Below are 24961 nucleotides of genomic sequence, written 5' to 3' on the forward strand. Positions count from 1 at the left end.
TCCTATATGTTTTGTAGCCAAAACCAAAATCACACTAAGTATTTCATAATAAGTTGTAAGTTTATCATTTTTGCATGAAATAGATCGAGACCAGTCTTAAAAAACAAGTTCAGAATTTATTCTTGATGAGTACTGACCCAAAAATACAAAGAACATTACATTTTAAAGAGAGAACATAAAATGACGTCATCAGTTTCTCACACTCTCTTCGATCCACACAATAGCGCAGTGTCTTCAGGTCTGGAGATCGCCTTCTACTCCCCTCATAAAACAAACATTCCAATCTGTCGAAAATATATAATTTATTCTCCACTAATGGAACATCAAACAAACATTCTTATCTGTCTGAAAGGATATATGCCCTCCTTCTCACTTTCCCGCAAGGTACAGACAATTAATTTGTTTTCCCTACATTTTTGGTCCTAGTTTAACCAAAAATCCATACATGTCATACCATAACATAATAGTATTAAAACTTAATGGTTCTAATATTAATGTATACATAATTAATCATTTCAACTATAATTTCCTCCAATGAAGACACACCAGAATAGCTTTCCAAGAGGTGTTGAGTGTTTTGACATAAACAATGGATAAATGTTGCCCTAAGACAGCTTTTCCCAAACTTGGTCCTGGGGATTCCAAGGTGCACATTTTGGATTTTGTCTTAGCATTATACAGCTGATTCAAACAATCAACTTAATCATCAATCTTTGATTATTTGAAGCAGCTGTGTAGCACTAGTTAAAAAACCAAAACGTGCACCCCTAGTTTGGGAAACGCTGCCTAGGAAGAGCAACTCACAGACCAACCGTCTAACACACATCAGGAAGTAAAAGTACCACCTAACCTCAGAAAGTCAGACGACCATCAACATCTCACAGAACAATATAACACAAACCAGGAAGAGACACCGATCCTCAGCGAATCATCAAAGGATGACCAGCAGTAGGAGCATGTCAATAATATCATAGACTCGGAGAGTAACGACACCTGGTACCTATGGAACACATACTCCCTCATCTCTTTTGTTCATTTCTCCATTACATTCTTCAGAATACGTTCACAGAAGAAGCCCCATCCAGGAGAGATAATTCAGGAGGATATGGAAGACATCTCTGTCGTGAAAAACCTCTCGGCTGAAGTTCCGCTACCGGACTGTGATACACTCAACCGTTTTTATGACAAATGTGTCAAAGTCTCACCCAATGAGAGCTGGAGGGTGACTGAGTTTGTAGAGGGTTTTGCTAATGACCTATTAGACGCCATGAGGAGCATGAGTGATGTGGAGGTTGGCATGGTGATTGAAGACTTTGTGGTGGAGGGCAGGATCAGTTCCCTTGTGTGTGACATCATAGTCCCCATTGCCCCGTTAGAGCCATACAGGTTCCAGTGTCAACTCTGGTGTAACCAGGCTATTGATGATATGCCACCTGAAATGGAGGGCTGTGGTAGAGTCAAAATGTTGGATGGTGGTGTGAACCAAAATGGCTGCTCATGTCGCACAGCTGCCATAGGAGATGATGATATGCTGTGCCGGCTGTGTTGTCAAATCAAATCAAATTTATTTATATAGCCCTTTGTACATCAGCTGATATCTCAAAGTGCTGTAAAGAAACCCAGCCTAAAACCCCAAACAGCAAGCAATGCAGGTGCAGAAGCACGGTGGCTAGGAAAAACTCCCTAGAAAGGCCAATACCTAGGAAGAAACCTAGAGAGGAACCAGGCTATGTGGGGTGGCCAGTCCTCTTCTGGCTGTGCCGAGTGGAGATTATAACAGAACATGGCCAAGATGTTCAAATGTTCATAAATGACCAGCATGGTCGAATAATAATAAGGCAGAACAGTTGAAACTGGGGCAGCAGCACGGCCAGGTGGACTGGGGACAGCAAGGAGTGATCATGTCAGGTAGTCCTGGGGCATGGTCCTAGGGCTCAGGTCCTCCGAGAGAGAGAAAGAGAATTAGAGAGAGCATATGTGGGGTGGCCAGTCCTCTTCTGGCTGTGCCGGATGGAGATTATAACAGAGCATGGCCAAGATGTTCAAATGTTCATAAATGACCAGCATGGTCGAATAATAATAAGGCAGAACAGTTGAAACTGGAGCAGCAGCACGGCCAGGTGGACTAGGGACAGCAAGGAGTCATCCTGTCAGGTAGTCCTGGGGCATGGTCCTAGGGCTCAGGTCCTTTGAGAAAGAGAGAGGGAGGAGAGAATTAGAGAACGCACACTTAGATTCAAACAGGACACCGAATTGGACAGATATAACAAGCTGACCCTAGCCCCGACACATAAACTACTGCAGCATAAATACTGGAGGCTGAGAGGAGTTTATGTTTATTTGAAAGTTAGTTGTTGTGACAATAAGAAACTCAAAGTGGTAAAAAGTTCACTGATGTATTGGGTAGCGCTCTTTGCTCAAAACACACCCCTTACCTGGCCAAAACCCAGGTTACCAAATGGTTCCAGACCACAATTAGAAAAGCTTGGGGACAGATATCCCACAAGTACGAATTTGAGCTGACATTTCGCAACATAGACGCCCCAGGAGCTCTGATGGTTCGATTCAGATCAGGGAAGGTGATAACCTTCGATATGGCTCCCATGGTGAAACTCAAAGACACTGAAGCTTATTTCACCATTTCTCCTTCCACCCCAACTACGAACAACTCCTTGGACACATACTGGAGCCTCTCATTGACCACTTACGAGGACCACTTCCTGAAGTACCTGGCCAATCACCTGCCTGAAAACTCCTGCCACATTCACTGCCTTGGAATTGTAGCGTTCCTTCACAAAAAAGCCCTCACAGGCAGAAGTATCCTTAAAGATCATCACTTCAAAACAGTGTTAATTCACTTGCTTTTGAGTAAAGAGCCTCCTGACTGGTACCCTGAACACTTGGCTAGCAGGTTACGTGATGCATTGCACTTCCTAGAAAATAGCCTTCAGGGTAGGAAGTTGCTTCACAGCTTTATTGGAAAGCCTCTGGTTCCAAGTGAGATTGGACTCCCTGCTGTATTTAGTGATGCAGAGCCAGTAAATCTCTTCCGCCTCTTGGGGTACAAAATGGCAGCTACACCAAGACTGTAAAGCACTTGCAAGAGATGCTCAGGAACTCTTCCATGCTGATAGAGGAGTATTTGCCAAAGCCGAAGGAATGCAATGGTCTGGACAAAACTTCAACTGGTATAGAGTGTTGAACAATTTAAGGTTAATACTGGACAATTAACTGTAGAGATGCCAAATCTTTAATGACATTGAAATGCAGAAAAGTGCATCATGAGGAAACCTGCCTAAACTGTTTCATGTTAAAATCAGAAGTTCCAACCTGGACCCAAATAAATGCTTATTTGAAAGTTACCTGAAATACTTCATTTTTCAAATGTGGCCCAAAACTACATTGGAAACATTTCAAATAATTTCCTATAGTGTATTTGAGAAAGTAAAAATATTTCCAAATACCAAACAGACCAGGGTTAAACTGCATGGGAGTATAGACACTGAATTTTTTTTACTAAATTACAGTTAAGAAAATCAGTAAATTGAAATACATTAGGCCCTAATCTACATATTTCACAGGACTGGGAAGGAGCACAGCCATGGTGAGCATTCCCACCCCCACCAACTTGGGAACTAGGCAGAGCCAGGTTCAGAAGTGCTCCAGTTTCAGCTGTCTGGTCTCCGATTATCCTACAGGTGAAGAAGCTGGATGTTAAGGTCCCGGGCTGGTATAGTTACTCGTGGTCTGCAGTTGTGAGGCCAGTTAGACAATGCCCAGTTCTAAAATGTGCAGCAGTTCATGGTAGTAAAATTAACAAAATTCTGCACACTCCCTCAATTTGGACAACTGCTTATATAAGAGTGGCCTTGTGCCCAACTCATATAAGGTCCACCTGTGCCGCCATGCTTAATGTGCCCATCACAAGGTCCACCTGTGTAATGATCATGCATTTTAAATTAATCAACTTCTTGATTTGCCACACCTGCCAGGGTGATGGAGTATCTTGGCAAAGGAGAAATGCTCAAACATGGATTTCAACAAATGTGAACACTTGAACTAAGCTTTGTACGTATAGAACATTCCTGGGTTCTTTCATTTCAACTCATGAAATTAAGTTCACATGTTGGATTTACAGGAGGATTTTAAAATTACATACCAGTAATTTCCAAACACATTCCAATATTCAACTACTTCAAATAAAACATCCCCAAATATGCATGTCTGAAAGTAATCAACTTTAATATTTCAACCCAGTTCTGCCTGTACCTCTGCAGCCATTTTGAATGAACTCAAGACAAATGATTGTTTAAAAAGTTTATTTTATCAAAAGAACTGGCCACTGCTCATCAAACCCTCCCAACAGCACCTAGAACAATGAGGGAGAAAGCTATTATTTTCAGAAATTTGTGCTCATAATATATTAACATAATTAAACATTCTTAAGAATTAAGCAGAGGGATTGAGTACCTTCAGTAAGCCCCATCGTTGAAGGTTTCCATGCTCAGTGTTTTATTTTTAGCATGGTCGTCATGGGCCATCGTCATAAAATGACTGGTCACAGTTTGTGCGTGAGCTATGAGAGCATTATCAGATCAGTATTGCATTTCACAGAGATTAGTCAAACAAACCATAATGTAAAATGTCATCAAAATGGCTTCCCATTCCCCATTCTCTAATGCGCTCAGATGAAAGGGTTGGTGACAATGAGACAAGACTGGTCATGAACCGGGCCTATGCTCACCGGAGGGTTGTAGAGAAGGAGAAGGACAAGAGCCGACACAGCACGAGCAAACCGCAGCTTCACCATACAGTTCCACCCACCTAGGACAATCACAATAAATATTAGTTAACCCTCACAGCAAGGAGTCCCTCAGAACTCAAATCACTCAGGTGAACCTACTTTTTAGTCTTTGTGTCATAGTTGCAGGATTTGAAACTTGGAGTTGGAGTGACATTCCCTGTAGTTATTTCACAGTGCAAGTGGAGTTTCTGGAAGAAAATAAATGTACGTTCTGTAAGGTGCATTACTGTAGGCCTATAGTATTAAAGATGCAAACCATCATGATTAGTTGTTTGGAGATTCACACATGAGTCAGACCTGATTGTCCAGGCCCTGGAAGATGAAAGCTCCGACAGTGAACCTCAAAGCATTGTTGGTTGTGTGTGCCAGGAACTTTGACTGGACGGTATTCTTGCCATCCACCATGCATCTAGTGAAGAGAAGATCGTGTACTTAACACAACAATTCGGGGCAAGGTTCACTCGCTGGTTCTTATTCTCGCCTTGTAAACCAGGGACTGAGTTACAAAAGACACTAGGGCTGTTTACACAGGCAGACCGTTGTGATTTCTCTCTTGGTTGAGGTTTAACAGCACTTGGCATCCCATATATTGCATTACCACCCCCGACTGAATTATAGGCCCATGACACTGATACAAAATGGGAACCAAAAACACACTGAATATTACCCTACTTTAACCTCATCTGATCCTTCCACAGGCCAATGGGCTGAGAGGACAGGACACTACCATGCTACACACGCTGTGCTAGTCCTCTGCACCTTACTGAAGCATACATGTCAGTCATTGGCCTGTCCCTCTGTGCTGTCAGACATCCCATTCACAGGAATCCTCAGAATTGCTCACCCTTGACCCATTCTCTACTTCGCTCCCTCAGCACTACTCTGACAAGCCACCGAACACTTCTGATCCCCAGCAACATGTGCACCCTACAGTTGACCACTTTATCCAACGAAACTACACAACCCTCTATCCCATTCCCTTCTGCACACATCCACATTTTGGAATCTCCCTCCTACACACTGACATGACCATAAATGTTGCAGCTGAAACAGAGCAGTGGATTCACCACAAAAGCGCCAACAGGATAACTGATACATCCTAACATGATCTTGTCAGGTAAAGACTGACTCAAAAGGGCTGAAAGTGACACACCGTGTTGCCACCGGGTCTGCGTTGCATCAAACTTCACACAGGAATCTGCCACTTCCATTGCGCCACCCCAGAAATAACTTCCTTCAATGGTGCGCAAAGCAAGACTATACTAGTTGCGGCGCACAGTGCGCATGCTCCCTCTGATCTAAAGAAACAAGTCCTGTCCACCGACTCAAAAGCACACCCTCTTTTCCACCCCTGGATCAGCCAAAAGACCTGGTTCCATCTTCAAAAATCTCAGTCCCACTGGACCAAAATGCATCATCATCATCACCATGTCCATCAACGCAAGGCTAATGCTCCTCACAAACCTTTACCCCTTCAATTTCACCTCCATAACTCACTGGCATCTGGCCCACTTTCAACTTGACAGTCTTCCTCGACATACCCCTTTCCCGGTTATTGCTAGAGTCAAATTCAAACCCAACCTCTTTCCCTCCAATCCTCTTCCCTTAACCAATTACCCGACTCCTGAAAATAATCCATTTTCCCAAACCGAAATTTCTTTAGCCTTGGGAGACGTGCTAAGCTCTGTACTCCCACATCAAATGTCAATTTGACCAATCAGATAAGTTTAAAGACTTAATAATTGGTCTTTCAAGCAATTCGTGGACAAAATAGAATTAGGCTGCCTGTGTAAACTGCCCAGCTGTGGAATCTAACCAATTAACAAGCAAGAAATTAACTACCATGAACAAAACAAAACCAGGCCAAGATAAAGTGCAGTTCTGTAACAAAGTAGTTTTACCCATAGTTGTCGACCACAGTGTATTTGAGAGTGGAGTTGGGGCTAGCAGTCACATAACAGTTGTTAATATACACCCGCCGATGCAAAGAAATAGTGGGAACTTTGGCCTCAAAGTACATTGGTTGTCCAATGATATAGGTTTTATTTCCAGTGAGCTTGTTCCATGATTCTGAAGAGAAAGGATAGAGTTAAGGTTCTTTAATAGAAAACAATACTGCAAGTGCATTCAGATTTAGGTGACATCTGTCAAGTCAACTCACCATCATAAGATATGAGGGTGACGCCAACCTTGGATTTAAGGGCCTTGAAGACTTTTCCCGCCAAACGAGGATGAAAGCCAAACTTGTAAGAGTGGTGGATCCTGTAGAAAATGGCCATTAGTGCAGTCAGACACTCAAATAATATCCAGACTAGCATACTACCTAGTATGGAGCCATGTATAGGATATGCTAGTGTGGACAACGTAGCCACCAAATGTGAAATCGTGAAGTGGTGGTTCACCGATTGTAGCGGCATTCGATGTGAACAGAGAATGGCAACTCCCTCACAATACCGCCTATGGCCTCTGGCTCATACTTCAGCACGTTGGAGTAGGAAATATAGTCAGCGGTACACTGGAATAGAAGAAACAACTCTAAAACCACCAAGACATCTGAACATTCTCAATCATTACAGCCATGGAAATACAATCCCTTCAGACCATTGCAATTTGACTGGATCACTCAGGGCATACATTTGATGTCTGAGTGACAGGGGATTGTATTTCTGATGGCATTGGTAGCCAACCTTTCTATGGAAGCTACAGCTTTTGATGTTGTAGAGCATGTAGTAGTGTTCCGCGGTGGATTGGTTGACTTTGCATTTGTGGAGTTTGAGGTACTTGCAGGCGTCGGGGTTGGTGAAGGCGTCCTTTCTGATTCTCACATAAATCCTGTCGAGGTGGCACAGGACCTCAACCTTCTTAGAGTGAACTGGAGGAGTGGTGGGCGGAGAGGCGGTGGGCAGCAGGATGTGCTTGACTGAGAGTGGCAGCGGCCTGAACTTCCCTTCAGGCTTGAAGACATTCGCTTGGTCCTCAGAAGCACGAATAGGGATGTATTCTGGTAGCTTCAGATAGTCTGGCTTATGAGAATGCTCCAACATGGGAGTGGCAACGGTTTGGGAACGAGATCTGACCTTGGGTTCAGAGTCGTCATCAAACCTCAACTTCTCACCCCACACAAACTCAGTGTCCTTCCCGTCATCAACAGCTAAAGGGAAGCCCTTACCTGGCAAACCGTAAGCAGAGTAGTAACTCATGAGCAAAAGCATGAATTTCACCACCATCTTGCCATTCACCACCAAATCTCTCTCAATAATCCAGAACAGTAAAAAGGTGTATGAGAGAACCACCATTTGCTTGTGTGTTTTATATACTAGCTACAGCACCCAAGTAATTGCAACACCTGGTGATGACTTTAATCAGTAGCAGAATCAACCAATCAGCAGTCATCAGGGCCCAGTTTTTCAAAAGTTATATGATCATAATTTCATTTGAAAGAAGCCATAAATCGCATTGGGAATGGACGTTTATTATGTTCAACAGGGAGGGGCAATTGAAAGTAAGCTTCAGCCCACCTGCTTTTATACTATAGTTTGACTATAAGTTGTTAAATGTTTCTTCTGAAATAAATATTTTAAAATAAATATAGATTTACCACATGAAAACAAGAGCTCAGTTCAGAGTTGACCTTAAAATTAGGGACAGACGCAAATTAATCGCATTAAATTAATAATCTTCAGACATTATTTTGTCAAAGCAGCAAAATAACAAAGCAACAAAATAACTAGGGCTTTACAATGATGGTGGACTCTTGGTATTAAGTAGGGTTAAAATCTTCCATAGAAGTCAGAGGGTTCGCAGTCACATGAGGGTACGCAGTCATTAGTCATTTTGGCACCTTAGTCATTATTCATATTAAAAATCTGCTTATTGAATAATCCATGTGGTATATATTTAAGGGCACTTCAATTAACATAACAGGCTTTAAAAATGCAATATCGGTGCACAATTTTGACCTTTGTTAAAATATCAAAGAGAAGCAAAAGGCACTCATTTTGTGGAACGACCCAACTGCTGGTTGCAGTAAATCACCAACCTTGGTTTTATTCCTTTTCAAACAATACACTCCAGGTGGCAGTATGCACCCTTTCAGTTTGTTGACCAACTCAAAGAAGTAGTAGAATAAGAAAATGGGCTACTTCAAAATGGAGATGAGATGGCCTCAATGTTGCTGCCCATGCTCTCACCGACACCATAATGGGACAGATACAATGTTGCGTCAGAGAGAAAGCCCAGTGGCTGGAAGTGGGAAAGTATGGAGCGAGATGGAACTGGGCCGACATTTGGCTGATTTTTCTCATCGAAGAAAAGCCTGATCTCAATACAGTTTTCTGTTCCCAAAACTATGATCAGTTACGAACAGAGTACACTACGTTTTGTAGATGTGACCCTTTGCCAAAGTTTTAAAAAATGGCATTGTTTACATTGAATTGAGTTATTGCATTCTTCACAGAGAAGGCGTTCCCTTCTTCTTCTTCTTCTTCTTCTTCTTCAAATGGAGATGAGATTACCTCAATGTTGCTGCCCATGCTCTCACAGACACCATAATGGGACAGATACAATGTTGCGTGACAGAGAGAACAAGGAGAGAGATGTTTCACCATAAAATCTTAACTTCCAGGTTAGAGTACCGCTACTCGAAAGCGGCAGCTCTACCCTTTAGCTCAGTGTGGCTGTTGCCTGTTATCCATTGCTTCTGGTTGGTGTATGTACGTACGGTCACTGTGGGAACGAAGTCATCGATGCACTTATTGATGAAGCCGGTGACTGATGTGGTGTACTCCTCAATGCCATTGGAAGAATCTCGGAACATATTCCACCGTATGTGCTAGCAAAACAGTCCTGTAGCTTAGCATCTGCTTCATCTGACCACTTTTTTTATTGACCGAGTCACTGGTGCTTCCTGCTTTAATTTAGTATGATGGTCAGATTTGCCAAATGGGGGGCGAGGGAGTGCTTTGTACGTGTTTCTGTGTGTGGAGTAAAGGTGGTCTAGAGTTCTTTTCCCTCTGGTTGCACGTTTAACATGTTGATAGAAATGAGGTAAAACGGATTTAAGTTTCCCTGCATTTAAAGTCCCCGGCCACTAGGAGCTCCACTTCTGGATGAGCGTTTTCCTGTTTGCTTATGGTGGTATACAGCTCATTGAGTGCGGTCTTAGTGCCAACATCGATCTGTAGTGGTATATAGGCAGCTAAGAAAAATACAGATGAAAACTCTCTAGGTAGATAGTGTGGTGTACAGCTTATCATGAGATACTCTTCTATTCATGCCGTCGTTCAGCCACGACTCGGTGAAACATAAGATATCCCAGTTATTAAATGTCCCGTTGCTAGGATATACGTGCTTTTAGCACATCCAATTTATTTTCCAGTACTACGGATGGCAAGGGCAGATTAGCCATCTTCACAAGGCACCCCTATCTCTTTCTGCAATATCTTTGCCGTCTCTTCCTTGTGTTACTGATGGTGATGAGGGCCTGTTTGCGTGTCTGGAGTAAATCCCTCTGGTCCGACTCATTAAAGAGAAATTCTTCACCCAGTTCAAGGTCAGTAATTGCTGTTCTGATTTCCAGGAGCTCTTCTCGGTCATAAGAGACGGTAGCAGCAACATTATGTACAAAATAAGTTACAAAAAATGCGTGAGAGAAAAAATGGTTGGTTAAGAGCCCATGAAACGGCAGCCATCCTCTCCAGCACCAATTGCAGGATCAATCATTCAATTAGCAGGTTAGAAGCATGCATACTAATCAATGGAGGCTCATTGTCACACCTGTGACAAGTTGAACCATTCTCCCTTACAAGTCAATGTCTTCAGAGTTTACTGCCAAAATATATTTTTTTATTATATTATGTAGGATTTTATCCTACCAATGTACACAATCTACTCCAAATTTCCAAAGTGAATGAACAATTATAGAACATTTTCCACATTTTTGGAGCGATTACTCCATTTAAAAGCACACTCATTATTTATGTGTCTCCCCTTTAGTGCATATTCAAATACTTTACCGGTCAACGGATAATATATGTATATAAAAATAATGTTGACACTAGGATATAAAAGCATGCTGATGTCATTGACATTGAGCTACCGAGTCAGATCTGCCTCTGTGTGCCATTGTATTTGACATTTTTGTGGTGGCAGCATCATATTATGTGTATGCTTGCCACCAACAGGGGCTGGAGAGTTTGTCAGGATCAAAAGAAATATGAAAGGAGCAAAACCCAGGTAAAAAGTTAGAGGAATACACATCTCTGTCTTCTGCTTTTCCGGTTCCGGTTGGAGCGAGCGGTCGCATCTACACTTCGGTCCGCAGGTAGTATAACTTTTCATTACATTTCGTTATAGTACAACGGTTTGATTTGTCTTATCTTAGCAATTTCTTCTTAGCTAGCTACATAGCCGTCTCTGTATCAACGACAATTGCATATTATCGTATTTCGTCGTCCTAACGTATCTGCCCATCAGCTAGCTAAGCAGCTAGCTAACATCCACTGTCCACTAGCACTGTAGAAACTATTACACTCAACTGAACGACTCGATTAGCGTAGTGTCAGCTAGCTACATAGTTGTCTTCGCTGTCTTCGTATCCTAGATAATTGTGCAGTTTAGAGTGTGTAGACTTAGAGTGATTATCTTAATTTACCGAGGTTAGCTAGCCAGCTATTTGTCGTCCTTAACGTAGGAAATGCTGCTAGCTAGCTAGCCAACAGCTAGCCAACCTCTACCGAATTGAACTCCAACTACCCGGTCAACATTCCGCACAGGTAGTATCACATTTTTCATTTCACTTCATTACAGTACAACGGTTTGATTTGTTTGATCGTAGCTAGCCAGCTACATAGCCGTCTTTGTATCTAAGACAATTGTGTAGTCTAGAGCGATTTTCTAGGTTAGCTGGCCAGCTATTGTCGTTCTTTTAACGTAGCTAGCCCCCGAATAGCAGCACTGTAGTAACTATTACAGTACAACGGTTTGTTTTGTTTGATCGTAGCTAGCTAGCTACATAGCCGTCTTTGTATCTAAGACAATTGTGTAGCCTAGAGCGATTTTCTAGGTTAGCTGGCCAGCTATTGTCGTTCTTTTAACGTAGCTAGCCAGCTAGCCCCCGAATAGCAGCACTGTAGTAACTATTACAGTACAACGGTTTGTTTTGTTTGATCGTAGCTAGCTAGCTACATAGCCGTCTTTGTATCTAAGACAATTGTTTAGCCTAGAGCGATTTTCTAGGTTAGCTACATCGCAGCCACTACCAGCTAGCCTACTCCAGCAGTACTGTATCATTTCAATCATTTTAGTCAATAAGATTCTTGCTACGTAAGCTTAACTTTCTGAACATTCGAGACGTGTAGTCCACTTGTCATTCCAATCTCCTTTGCATTAGCGTAGCCTTTTCTGTACCCTGTCAACTATGTGTCTATCTATCCCTGTTCTCTCCTCTCTGCACAGACCATACAAACGCTCCACACCGCGTGGCCGCGGCCACCCTAATCTGGTGGTCCCAGCGCGCACGACCCACGTGGAGTTCCTGGTCTCCGGTAGCCTCTGGAACTGCCGATCTGCGGCCAACAAGGCAGAGTTCATCTCAGCCTATGCCTCCCTCCAGTCCCTCGACTTCCTGGCACTGACGGAAACATGGATCACCACAGATAACACTGCTACTCCTACTGCTCTCTCTTCGTCCGCCCACGTGTTCTCGCACACCCCGAGAGCTTCTGGTCAGCGGGGTGGTGGCACCGGGATCCTCATCTCTCCCAAGTGGTCATTCTCTCTCTCCCCCTTACCCATCTATCTATCGCCTCCTTTGAATTCCATGCTGTCACAGTTACCAGCCCTTTCAAGCTTAACATCCTTATCATTTATCGCCCTCCAGGTTCCTCGGAGAGTTCATCAATGAGCTTGATGCCTTGATAAGCTCCTTTCCTGAGGACGGCTCACCTCTCACAGTCCTGGGCGACTTTAACCTCCCCACGTCTACCTTTGACTCATTCCTCTCTGCCTCCTTCTTTCCACTCCTCTCCTCTTTGACCTCACCCTCTCACCTTCCCCCCTACTCACAAGGCAGGCAATACGCCGACCTCATCTTTACTAGATGCTGTTCTTCCACTAACCTCATTGCAACTCCCTCCAAGTCTCCGACCACTACCTTGTATCCTTTTCCCTCTCGCTCTCATCCAACACTTCCCACACTGCCCCTACTGGATGGTATCGCGCCGTCCCAACCTTCGCTCTCTCTCCCCCGCTACTCTCTCCTCTTCCATCCTATCATCTCTTCCCTCTGCTCATACCTTCTCCAACCTTTCTCCTGAGTCTGCCTCCTCAACCCTCCTCTCTTCCCTTTCTGCATCCTTTGACTCTCTATGTCCCCTATCCTCCAGGCCGGCTCGGTCCTCCCCTCCCGCTCCGTGGCTCGATGACTCATTGCGAGCTCACAGAACAGAGCTCCGGGCAGCCGAGCGGAAATGGAGGAAAACTCGCCTCCCTGCGGACCTGGCATCCTTTCACTCCCTCCTCTCTACATTTTCCTCCTCTCTGCTGCTAAAGCCACTTTCTACCACTCTAAATTCCAAGCATCTGCCTCTAACCCTAGGAAGCTCTTTGCCACCTTCTCCTCCCTCCTGAATCCTCCTCCCCCTCCCCCCCCTCCTCCCTCTCTGCAGATGACTTCGTCAACCATTTTGAAAAGAAGGTCGACGACATCCGATCCTCGTTTGCTAAGTCAAACGACACCGCTGGTTCTGCTCACACTGCCCTACCCTGTGCTCTGACCTCTTTCTCCCCTCTCTCTCCAGATGAAATCTCGCTTCTTGTGACGGCCGGCCGCCCAACAACCTGCCCGCTTGACCCTATCCCCTCCTCTCTTCTCCAGACCATTTCCGGGGACCTTCTCCCTTACCTCACCTCGCCATCAACTCATCCCTGACCGCTGGCTACGTCCCTTCCGTCTTCAAGAGAGCGAGAGTTGCACCCCTTCTGAAAAAACCTACACTCGATCCCTCCGATGTCAACAACTACAGACCAGTATCCCTTCTTTCTTTCTCTCCAAAACTCTTGAACGTGCCGTCCTTGGCCAGCTCTCCCGCTATCTCTCTCAGAATGACCTTCTTGATCCAAATCAGTCAGGTTTCAAGACTAGTCATTCAACTGAGACTGCTCTTCTCTGTATCACGGAGGCGCTCCGCACTGCTAAAGCTAACTCTCTCTCCTCTGCTCTCATCCTTCTAGACCTATCGGCTGCCTTCGATACTGTGAACCATCAGATCCTCCTCTCCACCCTCTACGAGTTGGGCATCGCCGACGCGGCCCACGCTTGGATTGCGTCCTACCTGACAGGTCGCTCCTACCAGGTGGCGTGGCGAGAATCTGTCTCCTCGCCACGCGCTCTCACCACTGGTGTCCCCCAGGGCTCTGTTCTAGGCCCTCTCCTATTCTCGCTATACACCAAGTCACTTGGCTCTGTCATAACCTCACATGGTCTCTCCTATCATTGCTATGCAGAGGACACACAATTAATCTTCTCCTTTCCCCTTCTGATGACCAGGTGGCGAATCGCATCTCTGCATGTCTGGCAGACATATCAGTGTGGATGACGGATCACCACCTCAAGCTGAACCTCGGCAAGACGGAGCTGCTCTTCCTCCCGGGGAAGGACTGCCCGCTCCATGATCTCGCCATCACGGTTGACAACTCCATTGTGTCCTCCTCCCAGAGCGCTAAGAACCTTGGCGTGATCCTGGACAACACCCTGTCGTTCTCAACCAACATCATGGCGGTGGCCCGTTCCTGTAGGTTCATGCTCTACAACATCCGCAGAGTACGACCCTGCCTCACACAGGAAGCGGCGCAGGTCCTAATCCAGGCACTTGTCATCTCCCGTCTGGATTACTGCAACTCGCTGTTGGCTGGGCTCCCTGCCTGTGCCATTAAACCCCTACAACTCATCCAGAACGCCGCAGCCCGTCTGGTGTTCAACCTTCCCAAGTTCTCTCACGTCACCCCGCTCCTCCGCTCTCTCCCACTGGCTTCCAGTTGAAGCCGCATCCGCTACAAGACCATGGTGCTTGCCTACGGAGCTGTGAGGGGAACGGCACCGCAGTACCTCCAGGCTCTGATCAGGCCCTACACCCAAGCAAGGGCACTGCGTTCATCCACCTCTGGCCTGCTCGCCTCCCTACCATTGAGGAAGTACAGTTCCCGCTCAGCCCAGTCGAAACTGTTCGCTGCTCTGGCCCCCCAATGGTGGAACAAACTCCCTCACGACGCCAGGACAGCGGAGTCAATCACCACCTTCCGGAGACACCTGAAACCCCACCTCTTCAAGGAATACCTAGGATAGGATAAGTAATCCTTCTCACCACCCCCCTTAATGATTTAGATGCACTATTGTAAAGTGGCTGTTCCACTGGATGTCAGAAGGTGAATTCACCAATTTGTAAGTCGCTCTGGATAAGAGCGTCTGCTAAATGACTTAAATGTAATGTAATGTAAATGAAAACCCTGGGATAGAGTTGTATCTTTCAGTGGGGCAATTACACAATTTTCTATGCAAAAGACTGTTTGAGGAATTCTAAATTCCTATATGTTTTGTAGCCAAAACCAAAATCACACTCTATCTATTTCATAATAAGTTGTAAGTTTATCATTTTTGCATGAAATTGATCTGTCCATCTTAAAAACAAGTTCAGCATTTATTCTTGATGAGTACTGACCCAAAATACAAAGAACATTACATTTTAAAGAGAGAACATAAAATGATGTCATCAGTTTCTCAAATCTCCTCCGATCCACACAATGCACAGTGTCTTGGTCTGGAGATTATACTACTCCCCTCATAAAACAAACATTCCAATCTGTTAAAAGCTATGATTTATTCTCCACTAATGGAACATCAAACAAACATTCTTATCTGTCTGAAAGGATATATGCCCTCCTTCTCCCTTTAAAGGTACAGACAATTAAAACATTTCATAGCTGTAAAGGTCCTAATTTAAACAAAAATCCATATATTATACCATAACAAAATGTATTAAAACTTAAAATGGTTCAAAATGTAAATCATAATATTAATGTATACATAATTAATAATTTCAACTATATCCCATCCCCAGAAGACACAACAGAATAGGTTCAAGAGGTGTTGAGTGTTTTGGGCATAAACAATGGATAAATGTTGCTGAGGGAGACAGCTTTTCCCAAAATTGGTCACCACTGGTAACCCAAGAGGAAGGGCCCATTTTGACCATTTTGTCTTACAACTTAAGTACAACAGGTCTATTCAAACAATCAAACCATTAATCATCAATCTTTGATTATTTCAAGAGCTGTGTAGCAAGATAAAAAGAAAAACGGGACCCCTAGTTTGGGAAACGCTTTCACAAGTACACCAAGATGTAACTACAGACCAACCGCAAACACACATCAGAAGACAAAAGTACCACCTAACCTCAGAAAGTCAGACTATCAGCAACATCGCACAGAACAATATAACACAAACCAGGAAGAGACACATTCTCAGCAATCATCAAATGATGACCAGCAGTAGGAGCATGTCAATAATATCATAGACTCAAGAGCAACGACACCTGGTACCTATGGAACAACATACATCACCAGATCTCTTTTGTTCATTTCTCCATTACATTCTTCAGAACAGACCAGGAAGCAGAACAAGCCCCATCCAGGAGAGATAATCATCAGGAGGATATGGAAGAGCATCTCACAGACCAGCCGTCTAAACCATCAGGAAGAAAAGTACCACCTAACCTCAGAAAGTGATACACTCAACATCTCACATGACAATATAAAGTCTCAAACCAGATGAGAGCTGGAGGGTTCCACCTCAGTTTGACTTAGAAGGAATTTTGCTGTCCATCAATTAATAACATCTCAATTTACTGAGCTTGAGCAATTTTGAGGTTGGCAATGGTGATTGAAGACTTTTGGTGGAGGGCAGGAGCAGTTCCCTTGTGTGTGACATCATAGTCCCCATTGCCCGTTAGAGCCATACAGGTTCCAGTGTCAACTCTGGTGTAACCAGGCTATTGATGATATGCCACCTGAAATGGAGGGCTGTGGTAGAGTCAAAATGTTGGATGGTGGTGTGAACCAAAATGGCTGCTCATGTCGCACAGCTGCCATAGGAGATGATGATATGCAGTCCGGCTGTGTTGTCAAATCAAATCAAATTTATTTATATAGCCCTTTGTACATCAGCTGATATCTCAAAGTGCTGTAAAGAAACCCAGCCTAAAACCCCAAACAGCAAGTGCAATGCAGGTGCAGAAGCACGGTGCAATTAAAAACTCCCTAGAAAGGCCAATCAGGAAGAAACCTAGACCTAACCAGAAAGTCAGGGTGGCCAGTCAACATCTCACTGTGCCGGGTGGAGATTATAACAGAAACCAGGAAGCCAAGATGTCTCAAATGTCAAAATGACCAGCATGGTCATGTCAATAATATCAGAACAGTCGGAAACTGGGGCAGCAGCACGGCCAGGTGGACCTGGGGACAGCAAGGAGTAATCATTTTGTTCATTTCTCCTGGGGCATTCTTCAGGGCTTTACAGAAGAACCACCATCCAGGAGAGATAAAGAAAGGAGAATTAGGCTGAAGAGAGCATATGTGTGGTGGCCAGTCCTCTTCCTGTGCCGGATGGAGATTATAACAGAGTTTGGCCAAGATGTTCAAATGTTCATAAATGACCAGCATGGTCGACGCCATGAGGAGCATGAACAGTGAAACTGGAGGTTGGCATGGTGATTGAAGACTTTGTGGTGGCAAGGAGTCATCCTGGATCAGGTACCTGGGGACATGGTCCTAGTCCCCATTGCCCCGTTAGAGCCATACAGGTTCCAGTTTCAACTCTGGTGTAACCACACTTAGATTCAAACCACCTGAAATGGAGGGCAGTGGTATCAAAATGGTGGATGGTGGTGTGACCCAAAACTGGCTGCCCATAAATACTGGAGCTGAGAGGAGATTATGTTTATTTGAAAGTTAGTTGTTGTGACAATGAGAAACTCAAAGTGGTTAAAAGTTCACTGATGTATTGGGTAGCGCTCTTTGCTCAAAACACACCCCTTACCTGGCCAAAACCCAGGTTACCAAATGGTTCCAGACCACAATTAGAAAAGCTTGGGGACAGATATCCCACAAGTACGAATTTGAGCTGACATTTCGCAACATAGACGCCCCAGGAGCTCTGATGGTTCGATTCAGATCAGGGAAGGTGATAACCTTCGATATGGCTCCCATGGTGAAACTCAAAGACACTGAAGCTTATTTCACCATTTCTCCTTCCACCCCAACTACGAACAACTCCTTGGACACATACTGGAGCCTCTCATTGACCACTTACGAGGACCACTTCCTGAAGTACCTGGCCAATCACCTGCCTGAAAACTCCTGCCACATTCACTGCCTTGGAATTGTAGCGTTCCTTCACAAAAAGCAAACGGGCCTCACAGGCAGAAGTATCCTTACAGATCATCACTTCAAAACAGTGTTAATTCACTTGCTTTTGAGTAAAGAGCCTCCTGACTGGTACCCTGAACACTTGGCTAGCAGGTTACGTGATGCATTGCACTTCCTAGAAAATAGCCTTCAGGGTAGGAAGTTGCTTCACAGCTTTATTGGAAAGCCTCTGGTTCCAAGTGAGATTGGACTCCCTGCTGTATTTAGTGATGCAGAGCCTGTAAATCTCTTCCGCCCTCTTGGGGTACAAAATGGCAGCTACACCAAGACTGTAAAGCACTTGCAAGAGATGCTCAGGAACTCTTCCATGCTGATAGAGGAGTATTTGCCAAAGCCGAAGGAATGCAATGGTCTGGACAAAACTTCAACTGGTATAGAGTGTTGAACAATTTAAGGTTAATACTGGACAATTAACTGTAGAGATGCCAAATCTTTAATGACATTGAAATGCAGAAAAGTGCATCATGAGGAAACCTGCCTAAGCTGTTTCATGTTAAAATCAGAAGTTCCAACCTGGACCCAAATAAATGCTTATTTGAAAGTTACCTGAAATACTTCAGCATTTTACAAATGTGGCCCAAAACTACATTGGAAACATTTCAAATAATTTCCTATAGTGTTTGAGAAAGTAAAAATATTTCCAAATACTAAACAGACCAGGGTTCAACTGCATGGGAGTATAGACACTGAACACAGTTCTACGTTACAATTCATAAAGAAGTTAGTAAATTGAAATACATTAGGCCCTAATCTACATATTTCACAGGACTGGGAAGGAGCACAGCCATGGTGAGCCTTCCCACCCCCACCAACTTGGGAACTAGGCAGAGCCAGGTTCAGAAGTGCTCCAGTTTCAGCTGTCTGGTCTCCGATTATCCTACAGGTGAAGAAGCTGGATGTTAAGGTCCCGGGCTGGTATAGTTACTTGTGGTCTGCAGTTGTGAGGCCAGTTAGACAATGCCCAGTTCTAAAATGTGCAGCAGTTTATGGTAGTAAAATTAAAATTCTGCACACTCCCTCAATTTGGACAACTGCTTATATAAGAGTGGCCTTGTGCCCATCACAATGTCCACCTTGTGTAATGATCATATGCATTTTAAATTAATCAACTTCTTGATTTGCCACACCTGCCAGGGTGATGGAGTATCTTGGCAAAGGAGAAATGCTCAAACATGGATTTCAACAAATGTGAACACTTGAACTAAGCTTTGTACGTATGGAACATTCCTGGGTTCTTTCATTTCAACTCATGAAATTAAGTTCACATGTTGGATTTACACAGTTGGGGATTTTAAAATTACATACCAGTAATTTCCAAACACATTCCAATATTCAACTACTTCAAATAAAACATCCCCAAATATGCATGTCTGAAAGTAATCAACTTTAATATTTCAACCCAGTTCTGCCTGTACCTCTGCAGCCATTTTGAATGAACTCAAGACAAATGATTGTTTAAAAAGTTTATTTTATCAAAAGAACTGGCCACTGCTCATCAAACCCTCCCAACAGCACCTAGAACAATGAGGGAGAAAGCTATTATTTTCAGAAATTTGTGCTCATAATATATTAACATAATTAAACATTCTTAAGAATTAAGCAGAGGGACTGAGTACCTTCAGTAAGCCCCATCGTTGAAGGTTTCCATGCTCAGTGTTTTATTTTTAGCATGGTCGTCATGGGCCATAGTCATAAAATGACTGGTCACAGTTTGTGCGTGAGCTATGAGAGCATTATCAGATCAGTATTGCATTTCACAGAGATTAGTCAAACAAACCATAATGTAAAATGTCATCAAAATGGCTTCCCATTCCCTGATGCGCTCAGATGAAAGGGTTGGTGACAATGAGACAAGACTGGTCATGAACCGGGCCTATGCTCACCGGAGGGTTGTAGAGAAGGAGAAGGACAAGAGCCGACACAGCACGAGCAAACCGCAGCTTCACCATACAGTTCCACCCACCTAGGACAATCACAATAAATATTAGTTAACCCTCACAGCAAGGAGTCCCTCAGAACTCAAATCACTCAGGTGAACCTACTTTTTAGTCTTTGTGTCATAGTTGCAGGATTTGAAACTTGGAGTTGGAGTGACATTCCCTGTAGTTATTTCACAGTGCAAGTGGAGTTTCTGGAAGAAAATAAATGTACGTTCTTAAGGTGCATTACTGTAGGCCTATAGTATTAAAGATGCAAACCATCATGATTAGTTGTTTGGAGATTCACACATGAGTCAGACCTGATTGTCCAGGCCCTGGAAGATGAAAGCTCCGACAGTGAACCTCAAAGCATTGTTGGTTGTGTGTGCCAGGAACTTTGACTGGACGGTATTCTTGCCATCCACCATGCATCTAGTGAAGAGAAGATCGTGTACTTAACACAACAATTCGGGGCAAGGTTCACTCGCTGGTTCTTATTCTCGCCTTGTAAACCAGGGACTGAGTTACAAAAGACACTAGGGCTGTTTACACAGGCAGACCGTTGTGATTTCTCTCTTGGTTGAGGTTTAACAGCACTTGGCATCCCATATATTGCATTACCACCCCCGACTGAATTATAGGCCCATGACACTGATACAAAATGGGAACCAAAAACACACTGAATATTACCCTACTTTAACCTCATCTGATCCTTCCACAGGCCAATGGGCTGAGAGGACAGGACACTACCATGCTACACACGCTGTGCTAGTCCTCTGCACCTTACTGAAGCATACATGTCAGTCATTGGCCTGTCCCTCTGTGCTGTCAGACATCCCATTCACAGGAATCCTCAGAATTGCTCACCCTTGACCCATTCTCTACTTCGCTCCCTCAGCACTACTCTGACAAGCCACCGAACACTTCTGATCCCCAGCAACATGTGCACCCTACAGTTGACCACTTTATCCAACGAAACTACACAACCCTCCATCCCATTCTGCACACATCCACATTTTGGAATCTCCCTCCTACACACTGTGACATGACCATAAATGTTGCAGCTGAAACAGAGCAGTGGATTCACCACAAAAGCGCCAACAGGATAACTGATACATCCTAACATGATCTTGTCAGGTAAAGACTGACTCAACTCAAAAGGGCTGAAAGTGACACACCGTGTTGCCACCGGGTCTGCGTTGCATCAAACTTCACACAGGAATCTGCCACTTCCATTGCGCCACCCCAGAAATAACTCCCTTCAATGGTGCGCAAAGCAAGACTATACTAGTTGCGGCGCACAGCGCGCATGCTCCCTCTGATCTAAAGAAACAAGTCCAGTCCACCGACTCAAAAGCACACCCTCTTTTCCACCCCTGGATCAGCCAAAAGACCTGGTTCCATCTTCAAAAATCTCAGTCCCACTGGACCAAAATGCATCATCATCATCATCATGTCCATCAACGCAAGGCTAATGCTCCTCACAAACCTTTACCCCTTCAATTTCACCTCCATAACTCACTGGCATCTGGCCCACTTTCAACTTGACAGTCTTCCTCGACATACCCCTTTCCCGGTTATTGCTAGAGTCAAATTCAAACCCATCCTCTTTCCCTCCAATCCTCTTCCCTTAACCAATTACCAGACTCCTGAAAATAATCAATTTTCCCAAACCGAAATTTCTTTAGCCTTGGGAGACGTGCTAAGCTCTGTACTCCCACATCAAATGTCAATTTGACCAATCAGATAAGTTTAAAGACTTAATAATTGGTCTTTCAAGCAATTCGTGGACAAAATAGAATTAGGCTGCCTGTGTAAACTGCCCAGCTGTGGAATCTAACCAATTAACAAGCAAGAAATTAACTACCATGAACAAAACAAAACCAGGCCAAGATAAAGTGCAGTTCTGTAACAAAGTAGTTTTACCCATAGTTGTCGACCACAGTGTATTTGAGAGTGGAGTTGGGGCTAGCAGTCACATAACAGTTGTTAATATACACCCGCCGATGCAAAGAAATAGTGGGAACTTTGGCCTCAAAGTACATTGGTTGTCCAATGATATAGGTTTTATTTCCAGTGAGCTTGTTCCATGATTCTGAAGAGAAAGGATAGAGTTAAGGTTCTTTAATAGAAAACAATACTGCAAGTGCATTCAGATTTAGGTGACATCTGTCAAGTCAACTCACCATCATAAGATATGAGGGTGACGCCAACCTTGGATTTAAGGGCCTTGAAGACTTTTCCCGCCAAACGAGGATGAAAGCCAAACTTGTAAGAGTGGTGGATCCTGTAGAAAATGGCCATTAGTGCAGTCAGACACTCAAATAATATCCAGACTAGCATACTACCTAGTATGGAGCCATGTATAGGATATGCTAGTGTGGACAACGTAGCCACCAAATGTGAAATCGTGAAGTGGTGGTTCACCGATTGTAGCGGCATTCGATGTGAACAGAGAATGGCAACTCCCTCACAATACCGCCTATGGCCTCTGGCTCATACTTCAGCACGTTGGAGTAGGAAATATAGTCAGCGGTACACTGGAATAGAAGAAACAACTCTAAAAACCACCAAGACATCTGAACATTCTCAATCATTACAGCCATGGAAATACAATCCCTTCAGACCATTGCAATTTGACTGGATCACTCAGGGCATACATTTGATGTCTGAGTGACAGGGGATTGTATTTCTGATGGCATTGGTAGCCAACCTTTCTATGGAAGCTACAGCTTTTGATGTTGTAGAGCATGTAGTAGTGTTCCGCGGTGGATTGGTTGACTTTGCATTTGTGGAGTTTGAGGTACTTGCAGGCGTCGGGGTTGGTGAAGGCGTCCTTTCTGATTCTCACATAAATCCTGTCGAGGTGGCACAGGACCTCAACCTTCTTAGAGTGAACTGGAGGAGTGGTGGGCGGAGAGGCGGTGGGCAGCAGGATGTGCTTGACTGAGAGTGGCAGCGGCCTGAACTTCCCTTCAGGCTTGAAGACATTCGCTTGGTCCTCAGAAGCACGAATAGGGATGTATTCTGGTAGCTTCAGATAGTCTGGCTTATGAGAATGCTCCAACATGGGAGTGGCAACGGTTTGGGAACGAGATCTGACCTTGGGTTCAGAGTCGTCATCAAACCTCAACTTCTCACCCCACACAAACTCAGTGTCCTTCCCGTCATCAACAGCTAAAGGGAAGCCCTTACCTGGCAAACCGTAAGCAGAGTAGTAACTCATGAGCAAAAGCATGAATTTCACCACCATCTTGCCATTCACCACCAAATCTCTCTCAATAATCCAGAACAGTAAAAAGGTGTATGAGAGAACCACCATTTGCTTGTGTGTTTTATATACTAGCTACAGCACCCAAGTAATTGCAACACCTGGTGATGACTTTAATCAGTAGCAGAATCAACCAATCAGCAGTCATCAGGGCCCAGTTTTTCAAAAGTTATATGATCATAATTTCATTTGAAAGAAGCCATAAATCGCCTTGGGAATGGACGTTTATTATGTTCAACAGGGAGGGGCAATTGAAAGTAAGCTTCAGCCCACCTGCTTTTATACTATAGTTTGACTATAAGTTGTTAAATGTTTCTTCTGAAATAAATATTTTAAAATAAATATAGTTTTACCACATCAAAACAAGAGCTCAGTTCAGAGTTGACCTTAAAATTAGGGACAGACGCAAATTAATCGCATTAAATTAATAATCTTCAGACATTATTTTGTCAAAGCAGCAAAATAACAAAGCAACAAAATAACTAGGGCTTTACAATGATGGTGGACTCTTGGTATTAAGTAGGGTTAAAATCTTCCATAGAAGTCAGAGGGTTCGCAGTCACATGAGGGTACGCAGTCATTAGTCATTTTGGCACCTTAGTCATTATTCATATTAAAAATCTGCTTATTGAATAATCCATGTGGTATATATTTAAGGGCACTTCAATTAATATAACAGGCTTTTAAAATGCAATATCGTTGCACAATTTTGACCTTTCATTATTAACATATCAAAGAGAAGCAAAAGGCACTCATTTTGTGGAACGACCCAACTGCTGGTAGCAGTAAATCACCAACCTTGGTTTTATACCTTTTCAAACAATACACTCCAGGTGGCAGTATGCACCCTTTCAGTTTGTTGACCAACTCAAAGAAGTAGTAGAATAAGAAAATGGGCTACTTCAAAATGGAGATGAGATGGCCTCAATGTTGCTGCCCATGCTCTCACAGACACCATAATGGGACAGATACAATGTTGCGTCAGAGAGGAAGCCCAGTGGCTGGAAGTGGGAAAGTATGGAGCGAGATGGAACTGGGCCGACATTTGGCTGATTTTCTCATCGAAGAAAAGCCTGATCTCAATACAGTTTTCTGTTCCCAAAACTATGATCAGTTACAAACAGAGTACACTAAGTTTTGTAGATGTGACCCTTTGCCAAAGTTTTAAAAAATGGCATTGTTTACATTGAATTGAGTTATTGCACACTTCACAGAGAAGGCGTTCCCTTCTTCTTCTTCTTCTTCTTCTTCAAAATGGAGATGAGATGACCTCATTGTTGCTGCCCATGCTCTCACAGACACCATAATGGGACAGATACAATGTTGCGTGACAGAGAGAACAAGGAGAGAGATGTTTCACCATAAAATCTTAACTTCCAGGTTAGAGTACCGCGACTTGACAGCGGCAGCTCTACCCTTTAGCTCAGTGTGGCTGTTGCCTGTTATCCATTGCTTCTGGTTTGGGTATGTACGTACGGTCACTGTGGG

At 43.9% G+C, this 24961-nt stretch overlaps 3 protein-coding genes and 1 pseudogene across 3 annotated transcripts; 2 read left to right on the forward strand and 2 right to left on the reverse strand.

The window, feature by feature from the left end:
- The first annotated feature begins 1056 nt into the window (after positions 1 to 1056).
- On the forward strand, positions 1057 to 4828 carry LOC135533705 (inositol 1,4,5-trisphosphate receptor-interacting protein-like; annotated as a pseudogene).
- Positions 4829 to 4899: 71 nt separating this feature from the next.
- On the reverse strand, positions 4900 to 8031 carry LOC135533706 (zona pellucida sperm-binding protein 3-like). The gene is made up of 6 exons (XM_064960971.1): positions 7492 to 8031; positions 7207 to 7319; positions 6966 to 7066; positions 6706 to 6874; positions 5102 to 5213; positions 4900 to 4992 (listed from the first exon to the last, which is right to left on the reverse strand). Exons 1-6 carry the CDS (start codon positions 8029 to 8031, stop codon positions 4900 to 4902), a joined length of 1128 nt encoding a protein of 375 aa, XP_064817043.1.
- Positions 8032 to 10444: 2413 nt separating this feature from the next.
- On the forward strand, positions 10445 to 18668 carry LOC135533707 (inositol 1,4,5-trisphosphate receptor-interacting protein-like). Its single transcript, XM_064960972.1, has 3 exons — positions 10445 to 10448; positions 14036 to 14165; positions 17867 to 18668. The coding sequence occupies exons 1-3, from the start codon at positions 10445 to 10447 to the stop codon at positions 18666 to 18668; spliced, it is 936 nt and encodes a 311-aa protein (XP_064817044.1).
- A 1087-nt stretch (positions 18669 to 19755) lies between these two features.
- Positions 19756 to 23455, reverse strand: LOC135533708 (zona pellucida sperm-binding protein 3-like). The gene is made up of 7 exons (XM_064960973.1): positions 22916 to 23455; positions 22630 to 22742; positions 22389 to 22489; positions 22129 to 22297; positions 20523 to 20634; positions 20326 to 20414; positions 19756 to 19798 (listed from the first exon to the last, which is right to left on the reverse strand). The coding sequence occupies exons 1-7, from the start codon at positions 23453 to 23455 to the stop codon at positions 19756 to 19758; spliced, it is 1167 nt and encodes a 388-aa protein (XP_064817045.1).
- Positions 23456 to 24961: the final 1506 nt, after the last annotated feature.

Source organism: Oncorhynchus masou, unplaced genomic scaffold, assembly GCF_036934945.1.
Source record: "Oncorhynchus masou masou isolate Uvic2021 unplaced genomic scaffold, UVic_Omas_1.1 unplaced_scaffold_2607, whole genome shotgun sequence".
NCBI classification, from domain to species: domain Eukaryota; kingdom Metazoa; phylum Chordata; class Actinopteri; order Salmoniformes; family Salmonidae; genus Oncorhynchus; species Oncorhynchus masou.